The sequence below is a fragment of the Oncorhynchus mykiss genome, chromosome 19, assembly GCF_057628025.1.
Source record: "Oncorhynchus mykiss isolate SJ-2025 chromosome 19, ASM5762802v1, whole genome shotgun sequence".
NCBI classification, from domain to species: Eukaryota; Metazoa; Chordata; class Actinopteri; order Salmoniformes; family Salmonidae; genus Oncorhynchus; species Oncorhynchus mykiss.
Window position 1 is genome coordinate 17,651,986 of NC_143040.1, and position 15,515 is coordinate 17,667,500.

Consider the following 15,515-nt stretch of genomic DNA (forward strand, 5'->3'; position numbering starts at 1 on the left):
TTTCAGCTAGTCGGCTTGAGAATTCGACCCAGCGACCTTTTGGTTACTGGCCCAAAGCTCTTAACCACTAGGCTACCTGCCGCTATGTTAATGGCCAAATGATTTGTTTCAACCCTCTACTACCCTGGCCTGCACAGTTACTGCAAACACAGGTCAGAGTAGAGAGAAACACTGACACTACGCTGTTTTCGCAGTTCAAAGTTGACAGGATCTTTCTTGTTCGTAGCTTGTTCGTAGCTCATTTACAGTGAATAGAAGGTCTGACTGGGAGGTTAGTTCTGGTCCTAATGAACACTCAATGATCACCATATAGATAGAACAGTTGGAGAGGAGGACGGTGTCCATGGAGCAGGAGACAGAGAGGCTGAGGGAGGACAACCAGCACCTCCAGGAGGCCAACACAGCTCTAACCCAGGACAAGGAGCACCTCCAGGGCTCCCTGGCCCGCCTCCGCACCCAGGGGGCTGCTCGCGACGAGGCGGCCCATGCCCAGGCACTCGCCCAGGGGGAGAGACACCGCACCGAGGCCCTGGCCCTGGAGACCCAGCTGGAGGGGGCCAGGAAGGAAGCCGGACGCACCCGGCAGCAGCTGCTCCGGCTCAGGCAGGAGCTGGGCATCCTGAGGGCGGCCCGGGACTTCAACAGGAGGCAGAGAGGACCCAAGGCTAACATGCTAACAGGGCTGGCCGCAACAGCCACAGCAGGAGGAGGAATAAGTGGAGGGGCATTAGCAAACAACAAGGTCAAATTCAAAACAGGCATGCGGCCCAGAGGCCCGGCGCGGCTGCACCGCCACCGAGCGGTTGGCCCCAATCAAGCCATCGGAGGAGGAGGCCGCAGCCCTGCTAGGGACGACTGGGAGGACATAAGCGCGGACAGGTACGACACACACTTTCTCTCTCTCTCTCCCTCTCTCTCTCTCTCTCTCTCTCTCTCTCTCTCTCTCTCACCCCCTCATTATTTTCTAGGGTGGGGGGGCTTAGCGGCATCGAGGGGACACCGTGCATATGCAAAGCGTAAGCAAATGCGTGATTGAATTTTCAGCGCCTGTCTAGTTGGTATTCAAGAGCCGATGGAGGGAGAGGGAGGAAAAAAAGAAAACGACTGTCAGATCCTTTGAAATATCCTGGGACGTCTTGCTCGGAGCTTATTGACTGAAATTTGCATGCAAAATTAGCCACCTCTGCACACAGAGTTGAACTGGTGCCAAGAAAGCCTGACACCTGATATGATAAGAGCCCGACACTTGATATGATAAGGGGCCGACACTTGATATGATAAGGGCTCGACACTTGATATGATAAGGGCCCGACACTTGATATGATAAGGGCCCGACACTTGATATGATAAGAGCCCGACACTTGATATGATAAGGGGCCGACACTTGATATGATAAGGGGCCGACACTTGATATGATAAGAGCCCGACACTTGATATGATAAGGGCTCGACACTTGATATGATAAGAGCCCGACACTTGATATGATAAGGGGCCGACACTTGATATGATAAGAGCCCGACACTTGATATGATAAGGGGCCGACACTTGATATGATAAGGGCTCGACACTTGATATGATAAGGGCCCGACACTTGATATGATAAGGGCCCGACACTTGATATGATAAGGGCCCGACACTTGATATGATAAGGGCCCGACACTTGATATGATAAGGGCCCGACACTTGATATCTTCCAGTGATGCAGTCATGAGGCCTGAGAATTGACAGTTTGGCAGCTTGATTTAATTTTCTGGTCCTTTGCATATTCACCCCTCTCCTGACAGCAACCTAAGACATTCCCAGGCACAAGTTCCCCCCCACCACCCCAACCCCAGTCAGTTCCGTTATCTTGTGACATGTCGATTTAGGATGTGCACAGACGTTTTTTGCTCCCCACACGAACCCCCCTCTTACTCCTCTCCTCGCCTTAATTTAGTTAGATAAATTTTGAATGACCCTCCTCGGCTCGCTACCAGATGTCTACAAGCTGTTTAACACTCTCCAAATGAAGAACCATCTACAGTAATTATTTCATGTATGTTTTATGCTAAAAAGCCACTGAGCTAATGTTTATTGAGTGATGGTTGGGATGATTTGATTTCAAACACCGGCTACCCGCACCGCTGGCTGATGTTCATTTCTCACAGACTCTCTCCCCCCCCTCCAGCAGTAGCCTAGGTTCACTTCACACACACACACACACACACATACCTCGCCTCTCCCATGACTAATTCATCTCACTGAAACCTTGGTTACTCACATGGGGAAGTTGAAACCTAACAGTGGCTGTATAAAACTATGGCATGTTTCTCCCTTGTCCCTAATGTGTCTAATAAGCAGCCGTAAGATACAGTCTTAACCTAAAAGAGGGACTTAAATACAGATGTCTTAGTTAAGTTACCTGTCAGTTGAGGTGCAGTGCTGTTAAAGCCTTCTGTGTCTCTCATGTCTCAATATTATTATGCCTATAGGTGCTTGGGAAAATGTGGCTTTTCATCCTGCAGAGAATTAGTTAAATACCAACAAAATAAAGATATCAGACTCGTTAAAGAAGTGACTGACAAGCGCCTTCCTCCGTCTTGGTTTCTGACTGTTCTTCTCACTGCCTCTGGCTCGACTTGTGGTTAGAAAGTTTCAGGAAGAAGTACCTTAAGGCTGGCGGACATTTTGAATTTTGACCACGTCAGCAGTTTGTTTGGAGAGCAGAGCAGGGCTGAGGCAGGGGCCTCCGGGAGAGTACTGTAGGGGCTAGCAGGAGGTATCTGGTATACAATATATAGTACACCAGCACACACACACAGCCTGTCTCCCGAAGCATAGGCAGCCATGACACGACCAGCACACTGTCCTGTCCACTCAGCACATCTGAGACTGATGGAATAGTAGAAGTGCCCTGCCACAGGGTATAAGATACAGTGATACAGCTAACTCCCTGATAAGGTGATCACCCCCGCCCTGGCTGAGTGTGTGCTTCAGCCCAAAGGCAGTGAGCAGGCAGGTTTTTATTTTATTTTTTTTTATTTCACCTTTATTTAACCAGGTAGGCTAGTTGAGAACAAGTTCTCCTTTACAACTGTGACCTGGCCAAGATAAAGCAAAGCAGTTCGACACACAACAACACAGAGTTACACATGGAATAAACAAACATACAGTCAATAATACAGTAGAAAAAGTGTGTGCAAATGAGGTAAGATAAGGGAGGTAAGGCAATAAATGGGCCATGGTGGCAAAATAATTACAATATAGCAATTAAACACTGTAGTGATAGATGTGCAGAAGATGAATGTGCAAGTAGAGATGCTGGGGTGCAAAAGAGCAAGATCAATAAATAAATACAGTATGGGGATGAGGTAGTTGGATGGGCTATTTACAGATGGGCTATGTACAGGTGCAGTGATCTGTGAGTTGCTCTGACAACTGGTGCTTAAAGATAATGAGGGAGATATGAGTCTACCAGCTTCAGTGATTTTTGCAGTTCGTTCCAGTCATTGGCAGCAGAGAACTGGAAGGAAAGGCGGCCAAAGGAGGAATTGGCTTTGGGGGTGACCAGTGAGATATACCCCTGCTGGACCGGGTGCTATGGGTGGATGCTGCTATGGTGACCAGTGAGCTAAGGCAGGGCTTCACCTCGCAAAGACCTGGAGCAAGTGGGTTTGGCGACGAGTATGAAGCGAGGGCCAGCCAACGAGAGCATACAGGTTGCAGTGGTGGGAAGTATATGGGGATTTGGTGAATAAAAGGATGGCACTGTGATAGACTACATCCAATTTGTTGAGTAGAGTGTTGGAGGCTATTTTGTAAATGACATCGCCGAAGTCGAGGATCGGTAGGATGGTCAGTTTTACGAGGGTATGTTTGGCAGTATGAGTGAAGGATGTTTTGTTGCGAAATAGAAAGCCGATTCTAGATTTTATTTTGGATTGGAGATGTTTAATGTGAGTCTGGAAGGAACGTTTACAGTCTAACCAGACACCTGGGTATTTGTAGTTTTCCACATATTCTAAGTCAGAACCGTCCAGAGTAGTGATGCTGGACGGGCAGGCAGGTGCAGGCAGTGATCGGTTGAAGGGCATGCATTTAGTTTTACTTGCATTTAAGAGCAATTGGAGGCCACGGAAGCAGTGTTGTATGGCATTGAAGCTCGTTTGGAGGTTAGGTCCAGAAGTATACAGAATGGTGTTGTCTGCATAGAGGTGGATCAGAGAATCACCAGCAGCAAGAGCGACATCATTTATATATACAGAGAAGAGAGTCGGCCCGAGAATTGAAGGTAAAGACAGGCTATCTGAAGTACCTGTCAATTACAACAGCATATCATGCAAATCCAGTCTATCCAATACATCCAGCACACTGTTATAGTGAGGTCTTGACTTGTATCCACATGGTTGATTTGTATTGAAGTAGTTATTTATTCTCCTTCCTGTTGCATTGATTACATACAGTATTCAAACTATTACTCTGGTATGGTATTGTAGGCTAAATGCCTCTCTGGTGCAGGTGTGTGGTATGCTGGAATGTTCAGTGCTCAGCACAGTCTGTCAGTGGGCCAGTCTTGGGCCTTAATGGCTGGGTCCAGTCTTTTCTCCCTCCAGCCCCAGACCCCAGCTCTAGCCTCCACCCCCAGCCTGCGCCCCCCAGCCCTGGGGCCTCGGGTCTGTCATGTGGGAAGGCTGATGGTGATGTGGAGGTCTTTACCTCTGCTGCTCTCACCGCCCCACGTTAATAAAACCCACAGCGTAAATGTCACCGACTTCCACGTCAAAGGTCACTGTCGATAACGGGGGAGGTGTGCGTGTCTCCGAAACCCTTACCGCACGTCCGTCCATCAGATGGGCTCGTCTCGTCGGTGCTCAGCCATGCCACTCACACACGTCTGTCACACAGATCGCACTAATGAAGGCCACAGCAGTCTGCATACATGTTGATACACACCGTAGCACAACTGATGAGGTGGAATTCATTCAGGTCATTTCCAGGAATTCGGGAAATAAATTCAGGAATGAAATTGCACATGGAATGAGATGGAGAAAACAATACTCTGCTTGATGGTAAATGGAACATTGGATATATAAATTGTTATATACATTGGATATATAAATTGTTATATACATTGGATATATAAATTGTTATATACATTGGATATATAAATTGAACTTCCATACATGCAAATTTGAAATATTACTGTGCTAATACATATTCACATTCTCTCTTTTTCCCACCCCTCTCTGTCTCTCTCTTTGTCTCTCTCTCTGTCTCTCTCTCTCTGTGTCTCTCTCTGTCTCTATCTCTCTGTCTCTCTCTCTCTCTCTCTCTCTCTCTCTCTCTCTCTGTGTCTCTCTCTCTTTGTCTCTCTCTCTCTCTCTCTGTCTCTCTCCCTGTCTCTCTCTCTGTCTCTCTCTCTCTCTCTCTCTCTCTCTCTGTCTCTCTCTCTCTCTCTCTGTGTCTCTCTCTCTGTCGCTCTCTCTCTCTCTGTCTCTCTCGCCCTCTCTCTCTCTCTCTCGTGACAGTGGAGAGGAGTACTCTGACAGCCTGGACAGTCACCCAATCAAGGTGGGTCCATTTGGAGAAGTCTTATCTATTCTTCCATTCGCTATAACCTCCATTCAATCGACTAACAAGTCTTTACGCATAATGTGGAATTTAAGTAGTTCATTGAATTGTTAATTGAATTGTTGATTTCATTACTGGAGTGTTTATTTGTAATCGGTGAGTCAGTCAGGATGTTGCCTGGGTTTGGCCTAGCCATGTGTAGCCTATATTACACAGTGCAGTTGCTATTCTGTGCTCCACCTGGCTTTAGGCTCTGCCTCCTCTGTTCTTCCTTCCTCCTCCACCCAATGAAATCAATAGTCCAGGTTTTTCTGTGCTTGTTTTTGTCCATTGTCAACTCCTTCACTGTAATACCTGGTAGCTATTCACCAAAGGGATGTTCTGTAGGCTCTTCTATCTGTCAAATCAGATCCCTCCGTCAGCCACTCCACATGCCCCTCCGCCCGCCCTGCCCATCAGCTCCGCCCAGCCTCATCACCATGACAGTGGAGCCACGCGCGCTGTGTCACAAATCAAAGGGCTTCCGGAAGGCTCCATGTGATCAAACCAGCTCGTGATTAAACCGTACCGGTGCTCCGAGGGGGAGGGCTTTGATGTGACTACAAACGCTCTCAGGCGGTGTCACACACTCACACACACCGTGGGGCAAGGGGGTGAGGGAGCGCGGGGGTGTTTCAAAAGGCACCTGTCAAGAGAGTTGCGGCGGTATAGAGTTGCGTTCGAGTCGACGTGTGTTGTATTAAACACGTTGGGCCGCATTACGGCTCGGTGTGATTTGTCACATCGCGTTAAATGCCACATGCTGTGATTCCTGTGTGACACGACGCGGACGTCAACCTGTTGTGCTGCATTAAACGGCAGGGTTTAAAAGAGTTTCAAAACATTTTGGTTTGTCTTTTCCAGTCACACAGGTACGCAGCAGCCTCAGAACAGCCAGCGGAAGAATTCTCCAGAACACAGCCCGATGTTCCGAACCAAGGTAGCAACAACACGTTTTCATGTTTCACTCAGATTTTCACAAAACTTTATCAACTATTTAGGGGGGGGGGGGCACACACACCAAAACACACACACTATCGGAAGCAACACCTGATACAAAACAAGATTCTGTTCTCTACACTGTTGTATCGGTTATATGGAATGGCTTAGTCAGTCTGATGATAGAATATCCCATACACACACACACACACACACGTTTGATAACTCTCAGCAGCAGAAATCTAAATGGGGATTGTAAGTGTGTTCACCGCTCTCCTGTACATGAACACTCTGAGGAACGCACTGTGTTCTCCTCTTGTTAGGATATAAACAGAGGGAGCCAGGGGAGGAAGGAGGGAAGAGACGAAGTGAGAGAAAGAGGAGGAAGGCCCAAAGGTGCGGCTGCTGTGCCCCCGCCTCACTGCGCGGGCGCGTTCTGGCGCTCCAGCGCCATCTCGCCGTTCTACAGACCGCCCGATGTGATGCCCAGCGCTCCTCCCAGGAGCTGCGAGACGCCAACGAGAAGATCACGTCGCAGCTCGCCCAGAGACTGAACGTCAGCAAGCAGTTATCACAGGTACCACAGACCAGAAGAGGGGAGGACAGGCACAGAGAAAGTGGAACAAACAGAAGAGAAGGAGGGGTAGGGAAAGATAAGCAGGGGGTTGGTACAGTAACTGGGAACAAGGAAGTTGTTCTTTTTCTTTCCTCTTTTGTTTCTTCCTGTCTTTTCTTTTGTCTTTCGGTGTGTTTCTGGGGGCCCTATCCCTGGCTGCAGTGGGAGCAGCTCCTTTGCCCTTATCATGCTTAATAAGTGTGTGTCTGACAGGCCTGCCCTCGCCTGAGGAGGTCAGCACCACAGAGGAGCAGAGGAAGAGCCACAGAGCACTGAACACACTGCTGCAGTCTCCTGCAATGCTATACTATACCCTACTGACTACTATACTATACCCTACTGACTACTATACTATACCCTACTGACTACTATACTATACCTTATTAACTACTATACCCCACTGACTATTATATTATACGCTACTGACTACTATACTATTCTATACCCTACTGACCACTATACTATACCCTACTGACTACTATACTATATCCTACTGACTACTATTCTATACTATACCCTACTGACTACTATACTATACCCTACTGACTACTATACTATACCTTATTAACTACTATACCCCACTGACTATTATATTATACGCTACTGACTACTATACTATTCTATACCCTACTGACCACTATACTATACCCTACTGACTACTATACTATACCCTACTGACTACTATACTATACCCTACTGACTACTATACTATACCCTACTGACTACTATACTATAATATACTATACTATACCCTACTGACTACTATACTATATCCTACTGACTACTATTCTATACTATACCCTGCTGACTACTATACTATAACCTACTGACTACTATACTATAATATACTATACTATACCCTACTGACTGCTATATTATACTATACCCTACTGACTACTATAACCTACTGACTAATATACCCTACTGAATACTATACAATACCTTACAGACTGCTATACTATACTATACCCTACTGACTACTATAATATATCCTACGGACTGCTATACTATACCCTACTGACTGCTATATTATACTATACGATACCCTGCGGACTGCTATACTATATTATACTCTATTGACTTCTATACTATAATGTACTATACTGACTACTATATTATTATACTATACCCTACTGACTACTATGTTATACTATAATGTACTGACTACTGTACTATACCCTACTGATTACTGAGGACAAAGGTTGCAGACCAGCTTACCTCGATAACGAGAGGGCCATGGTTTGAGACCAGACTGTTGAATCTTTTAACCATCCCACGTGGTTAAACTCTTAGACTATCGATACCGACAGAATAAGAACAAGAACAACTGAGCGTAAATATATATATTGATTGCAATTGTTCCTGAATGAGTGAGCGTTCATGTGTAAGGGATTAGCATTTCAATTGTTATAATTATCAACTGTGTGTCACACCCTGACCATGTTTTGCTTTGTATGTTTCTATGTTTTGGTTGGTCAGGGTGTGAGCTGAGTGGGCATTCTATGTTACATGTCTAGTTTGTCTAGTTCTATGTTTGGCCTGATATGGTTCTCAATCAGAGGCAGGTGTTCGTCATTGTCTCTGATTGGGAACCATATTTAGGTAGCCTGTTTGGTGTTGGGTTTTGTGGGTGATTGTCCTTAGTATCTTGATGTCCTTGTTCTGTGTGTATGTGCACCAGTATTAGGCTGTTTCGGTTTTCGTTACGTTTATTGTTTTGTAGTGTTTGTATTTAGATTCGTGTTGCTTCAGTTTAAATAAACATGGATCGCAATCTACACGCTGCATTTTGGTCCGACTCTCCTTCACACCTAGAAAACCGTGACAGAATCACCCACCACAACAGGACCAAGCGGCGTGGTAACGGGCAACCGCAACAGCGTCGCAAAGAGGAATGGACTTGGGACGATGTATTGGACGGCAAGGGTTGCTACACATGGGAGGAGATCCTGACGGGAAAGGATCGCCTTCCATGGGAACAGGTGGAGGCAGCTAGGAGAGCAGAGGCAGCTGGAGAGAGGAGCCGGCGATATGAGGGAACACGGCTGGCAAGCCCGAGAGTCAGCCCCAAAAATGTATTGGGGGGGGGCACACAGGAAGTGTGGCGAAGCCAGGTAGGAGACCTGCGCCAACTTCCTGTGCTTACCGGGGGCGAGAGAGACCGGGCAGGCACTGTGTTATGCGGTGGAGCGCACGGTGTCCCCAGTGCGGGTGCACAGGCCGGTGCGGTACATTCCAGCTCCGCGTATCGGCCGGGCTAGAGTGGGCATCGAGCCAAGTGCCATGAAGCCGGCTCTACCCATCTGGTCTCCATTGCGTCTCCTTGGGCCGGCTTACATGGCACCAACCTTGCGTACGGTGTCCCCGGTTCGCCTGCATAGCCCAGTGCGGGCTATTCCACCTCGCCGCACTGGCAGGGCGACCGGGACCATTCAACCGGGTAAGGTTGGGCAGGCTCGATGCTCAAGAGCTCCAGTGCGCCTGCACGGCCCGGTCTATCCGCCCCCCGTACCAGGCTGTCTCTCCGGTCCATCCTTACAGGGGCTCCCTCCTCTCCAGCGCTGCCAGAGCCTTCCTCTCCAGCGCCGCCTGAGCCACCCGTCTGCCCAGCGCCGCCAGTGCCGCCCGTCTGCCCAGCGCCGCCCGTCTGCCCAGTGCCGCCCGTCTGCCCAGCGCCGCCCGTCTGCCCAGTGCCGCCCGTCTGCCCAGCGCCGCCCGTCTGCCCAGTGCCGCCCGTCTGCCCAGCGCTGCCAGTGCCGCCCGTCTGCCAGGAGCCGCCAGTGCCGCCCGTCAGCCAGGGGCCGCCAGCGCCGCCAGTCAGCCAGGGGCCGCCAGTCAGCCAGGGGCCGCCAGTGCCGCCAGTCAGTCGGTTTTCGTTACGTTTATTGTTTTGTAGTGTTTGCATTTAGATTCGTGTTGCTTCAGTTTAAATAAACATGGATCGCGATCTACACGCCGCATTTTGGTCCGACTCTCCTTCACACCTAGAAAACCGTGACACTGTGTGTTGTCTTATCTCAGTCGAACCCCACTTCCCTTTTGTACACCAAGCCGCGATGCCGGTTTATCCCACTAGGGAAACTCCGTTATCATATCCTTGTAACTATCTACTGCTTGTTTATGCATTTCTGTGAATTACTTAGTTAGTAAATAAATGATTTTAAGACAATTGATGTATGGATGACTCATAGTGAAGACTGGGTTCGTGCAGATAACCAACAATTTGACGTTTGGAATGAGACTAACGTGAGGTAAAGAAGAATTCATTAATCAGAAGACTATTGATCAGATATGAAAATATCTGAAAGTTATATTAGGAAAATTATAACTTTGTAATCTGAATATTTTCCTTGGTGCCCCGACTTCCTAGTCAATTACAGTTACATGATTAATCAGTTTAATCGCGTAATAATAATTACAGAGAGTCATTTGATAAAGATTAATCTTCAGTTTAATGATGCCAAAGACACGACACTATGTACAGTTCTTCTGTCTGAGACTGCCATCGTTGATGTTGTTTATGGGGACATCAAAATGAAGGTTGTTGGATCATATCTCACCATTCAGAGTGTCAAAGCCAATGACCAATTTTCAAAACGGTGTTTTACCCACATGTGTTCTGGCTCTGGCCCAACCCATTGGTTTCTGGGACCAATCAGACAGTTTAAAATGTATTTCCGTTCTAAAAATCGTTGGGGAGGCACTCAAATGCAGACTCATTGCGGAGAAGAAACTAACATCCGCGCCTTGGTGTAGAGTTTGTGTAGCCAGGCAAATTCTTCCATGACCTGACCTCCTCTTTCGCTCTCTCTCACGGCCTCATACACATACACACACGTTCTCTCTCTCACACACACACACCAGGCCGTATGGTAGTTAGTGGGACTGGCAGGAGGCCCCTGTTGGGTAGGAGCAGGCAGAGCCCCGACCAGCCCCAACCCACTGGAGGCCTGATTAGGAGTGTGTGTGATACACACAGGTCAAAGAGCACAGGAGCCCCGCTGCTCTGGAAGTGGCCTCCAGGTTCCGGCCCCTACCTAGCTATCGTAGAATAGAACAGCCAGGGCCCCGAGGAGACCTAAGACACTGGCTCTGCGGCATTAATGACACACACATACAAATGCACACACACACACACACTCCTACACACATGCACAAACACCTAGAAACAGAGATAGACACACACTTTTCTCTGCTTGGGCTGACCAGAAAGAAACAGCAGTAGTTGTCTTTTACTCCTGCAGTATTAATGCCACTGCAGCAGAAGTTGTCCAAGACTCTGAGCTCTCAGCTAGAAAACAGGGATCATTCCTCCTATAAAGGGCACAAGGTCCTGTGCTGTTGGCTGGTATCCGGCTGGCCCCTGCCTGCCTGCTAGCTCTCTGACTCAGAGTCCAAAACTCTGGCTCTAATTGGCTTAGCCCGGCGCCTCGGGGGCTGTCATGTGAAAAGGTATGATGACAGTGTCAGAGACCGAGAAGAAGAGCTTCCTCGTTTGTTTGGGTCCTTAGTGGTGTCCTGTAGTATCCTGTTACTTCAAGTTGTGTGTTATTGAAATGTGAATCAGGCTGTCTGTGTCTGTGAGGGAGAGAGCGAGATAGAGGGGGAGAGGTAGCGAGCGAGAGGGGGAGGTAGAGAGACAAAGCGAGAGAAGTGGCGTACCCTTTCAGCCTAAGTGGAACATGTGTCTCTACAGCACAGTGACACTTTCATCAGTCAATCATACCACGCCAGCCACCTCATCCCCACAGACCTCTCTGTCAGGAACCAGACTGCAAAAGCTGTCAGAGACACACACACACAGAGAGAGACACACACACTCACAGACACACACACACACAGAGAGACACACACACACACAGAGACACACACACACACACACACACAGAGAGAGAGACACACACACACACACACACACACACACACACACAGAGAGAGAGACACACACACACAGACACACACACACACACACGGCAGAGTGCTTTGTGAGGTATTTCCACCCTGTTCCCTCTCCATAATTGCCGTCAGTCTGTAAAACGTGACCCTCTTAATGGTGCTCTCTGTTCCCTGACTTCTGTCTTTGTACTTTCTATTCAACAAGGTGGGAAGGAAAGGCATGAGAAAGAGAGAGTCTGTTAGGAAAATGAAGGATAATTAGGCTACGGGGGGGGGGGACGTTGTCCTCTAACACTCTTTTCTTTTCCCTCTCCTCTCGTTTGAGGAACGAGGGAAGCGACAGAAGCTTAGAGGAACCTCCTCTGGGTGACAGGTGAGATGTCCTACGGTAATTTCTGAAAATGTTCCTCCCGCTGTAAAGAAACGTCGGTCACGCATATTAACCGAACGGGATAATTTGGGTCTGGAATCGGGTACCTCGCACCCCTCCCGAAACCTCCCCCTCTACCTCGTTCTACAATTGAACGAACCCGACCCCGTAATCTCCAGGTGTGGATCGGCCCAGCTCCCAAACTGCCCGGAAGAGGCTGGGATTACCACAGGATAAGAGGGGTAAAACAGACACGGCTGACAGGGAGAAGAGGGTTTTTTCTGGGTCTAGGCTTTTTATGCCCAGCCACATGACAGAGCCTGGCACTTAAATCCTGGTGACGGACACTATAAAGGTACAACATAATAAAGATGGGTCCACTGCTGCCTTCAGTTGTCTTTCCAGGAATCTCTGGTTCATCTAAAGTCTAGAATCGAAGGTCGTGGCTGTTGGTCCTTGAGTTCTATGATGTTAGTATGAGTATCTCTCGTTCAGAACACTGGATAAGTACTGTGTCGTCACTCTGCCGTGGCTTGATGTTTCTCTGCTGTTATTCTAGAAGGATGATACTGGTGTTGTCTCGTGTCCATTTTCAAGGTGTTGTACGTATGTCTGGGTCTAGGTCATGTTAGGCTAGCGTTCGCTTGTTGTGGTTGAGGAACTGAGCCAGGCCAAAATGAGGGATGTGTACTGTACCACTGTGTGTGTCTGTGACTATGTGGTTCCTTTGCTATTTTCGGAGCCACCGGCCTCATTATTTATCCTGCTAATGATTCGGTATCACTTGGAATGGCACCAGCGAGACCACTGCCCTAGAGAGGCGAGAGAGGGGGGAGAGGAACCGAAATGGAGATAGCAGGAGGGGAGAGAGTGCAAGAGTGGTAGAGGGAGAGAGAGCGGGAAAAGAGAGAGAGGAACAGAAATAGACAGAACGGGAGGGAGAGGAGAAAGCGCAAGAGAGGGAGAGTAGTGAGCGAGAGTGGGGGAGAGAGGAAGAACGAGAAAGAGAGAGGGGGGTGAGAGATATAGAGAGAGAGAGACTTCAGTTGGGCAGCCTAATGGTCCCACCATGCATCAGAGTCAGTGTCAGTGTCATCTCTCACCAGACCCAGGGCTGAAAATGGCCCCTCTGAAATCAAAGCCTGTCTTACGGGAAGTGTCATCAATGCCACTCTTAACACACCCATACACACACACACACGACCCAGCAGCAGAAGCAGCCCCCCTCTCTCTGTCTCTCTCAGTGGGGATATGGCCTGTGAGCCTTCAAAGAGGAGGAAACCTAAAACAAGAGGGATTCTACTAAGAGGTGTCAGCAGGCAACCAGATATCAATAACCTCCATGTATGCAGAGCAGAGAGGCCACCCCTGGGACTACTGTGGTTTCCAGGATGGTTGGGAGGGTGTGGGGGGGTTGGGATGGTGTGGGGGGGTTGAGAGGGTGTGTGTACCACACATATCACCTTCTCCTTATTTGCGCTACAAAGTGAGCATTATGTTTGATATGATACCAGATCGTATTATTGTGGAAATGATAAATTAGACGACAGAAAAGCATTGAATACATTGAGGTTGATAATATGCATGCGGTTTAAACCGTTTAGCCCCAAAGCAAATGTTTACCATGTCTGATACGCTGGTACAGTAGGGTAGATGATTACCGAGCAGTATTATCCTACAATTCCTGCCTCGCTCTTACTAACTCTCTCTCGCTCGCTCGCTCGCTCCGCTTCTAAACCAAACCCAGCTCAACTCCCTCCGTCCCAGGGTGCACTCTGATTCTACTGGATGGCTCTATTACGCCTGCCAATCAGGGTTAGAGAATTAGGGCCCTTCGGCTGGCCGCGCGTCAGAGTCCTCCTCGTCTTCATTAAGATGGAAACAGGATGTAATCACAGTTACTGTTCAGTTACGCTGTAGAAGAATATACAGTAACTTTCAGAAGTCAGAGTCCTCCTCGTCTTCATTAAGATGGAAACAGGATGTAATCACAGTTACTGTTAAGTTACGCTGTAGAAGAATATACAGTAACTTTCAGAAGTCATCGTCCTCCTCGTCTTCATTAAGATGGAAACAGGATGTAATCACAGTTACTGTTCAGTTACGCTGTAGAAGAATATACAGTAACTTTCAGAAGTCAGAGTCCTCCTCGTCTTCATTAAGATGGAAACAGGATGTAATGACAGTTACTGTTCAGTTACGCTGTAGAAGAATATACAGTAACTTTCAGAAGTCAGAGTCCTCCTCGTCTTCATTAAGATGAAAACAGGATGTAATGACAGTTACTGTTCAGTTACGCTGTAGCAGAATATACAGTAACTTTCAGAAGTCAGAGTCCTCCTCGTCTTCATTAAGATGGAAACACGGTGTAATGACAGTTACTGTTCAGTTACGCTGTAGCAGAATATACAGTAACTTTCAAAAGGACTTTCAGTTTGTCCATCATAAGGGGCTGGTTTCCTGGACATAGATTAAACCTAATCCTGGATTTAAAAGCATGTTCAATGAATCTCCATTGAGAGGGATTTTTTAATCCACCTACGGGTTCAACCTGTGTTCACTTGTTTCACTGCCTCATCTGTACATGCCTACTGTAGTGTAGTGTACTTGTTTGTAGACACAAAGCATCTCAGAGTAGGAGTGCTGATCTAGGATCTGTCCATACAATCTTATCTAGGATGATCTAAAAGGCTAAACTGATCCTGGATCAGCACTCCTACTCTGACTCTTCGTGGATCCGTGTTCTGATTTTAACTGAGGACGTGGTTGGTGCTCTGTTAGATTGTTCCTCTCAGGGTGTCCAATACTCATGTCTCAGGTCTGGTCCAGCTTTCTCACCACCTCTCACTGGATACACAGACAGAATAACAACAGAAGTGGTGATCAAACTTAGATTTTTACATGATGCCACTACAGCAGTAGCAGGGACACTTTCAGACTCTCGTTATCCTTTTCAGTCACAAGTCTTCTCAATCTATGAGTGCTGCTCTGACAACCTCGTGTACATTCTGACCTGCTTTAGTTTTTCAATCACAAAACAACTCTTTTTGTCTTTATATATATGTTGCAGGTCCAGGAATTCTAGCTCACATGACTTTTCCCTTC

General features: G+C 47.8%; 1 protein-coding gene across 1 annotated transcript in view; it reads left to right on the top strand.

The window, feature by feature from the left end:
• Positions 1 to 15,515, top strand: part of LOC118960365 (centlein) — a 135,772-nt gene that overhangs the window by 83,194 nt on the left and 37,063 nt on the right. Inside the window, exons 17-20 of the mRNA XM_090210302.1 lie at positions 314 to 879; positions 5,508 to 5,550; positions 6,454 to 6,529; positions 6,852 to 7,105. Coding sequence (XP_090066428.1) covers positions 314 to 879; positions 5,508 to 5,550; positions 6,454 to 6,529; positions 6,852 to 7,105 — 939 coding nt within the window. The remainder of the gene's footprint in view (positions 1 to 313; positions 880 to 5,507; positions 5,551 to 6,453; positions 6,530 to 6,851; positions 7,106 to 15,515) is intronic.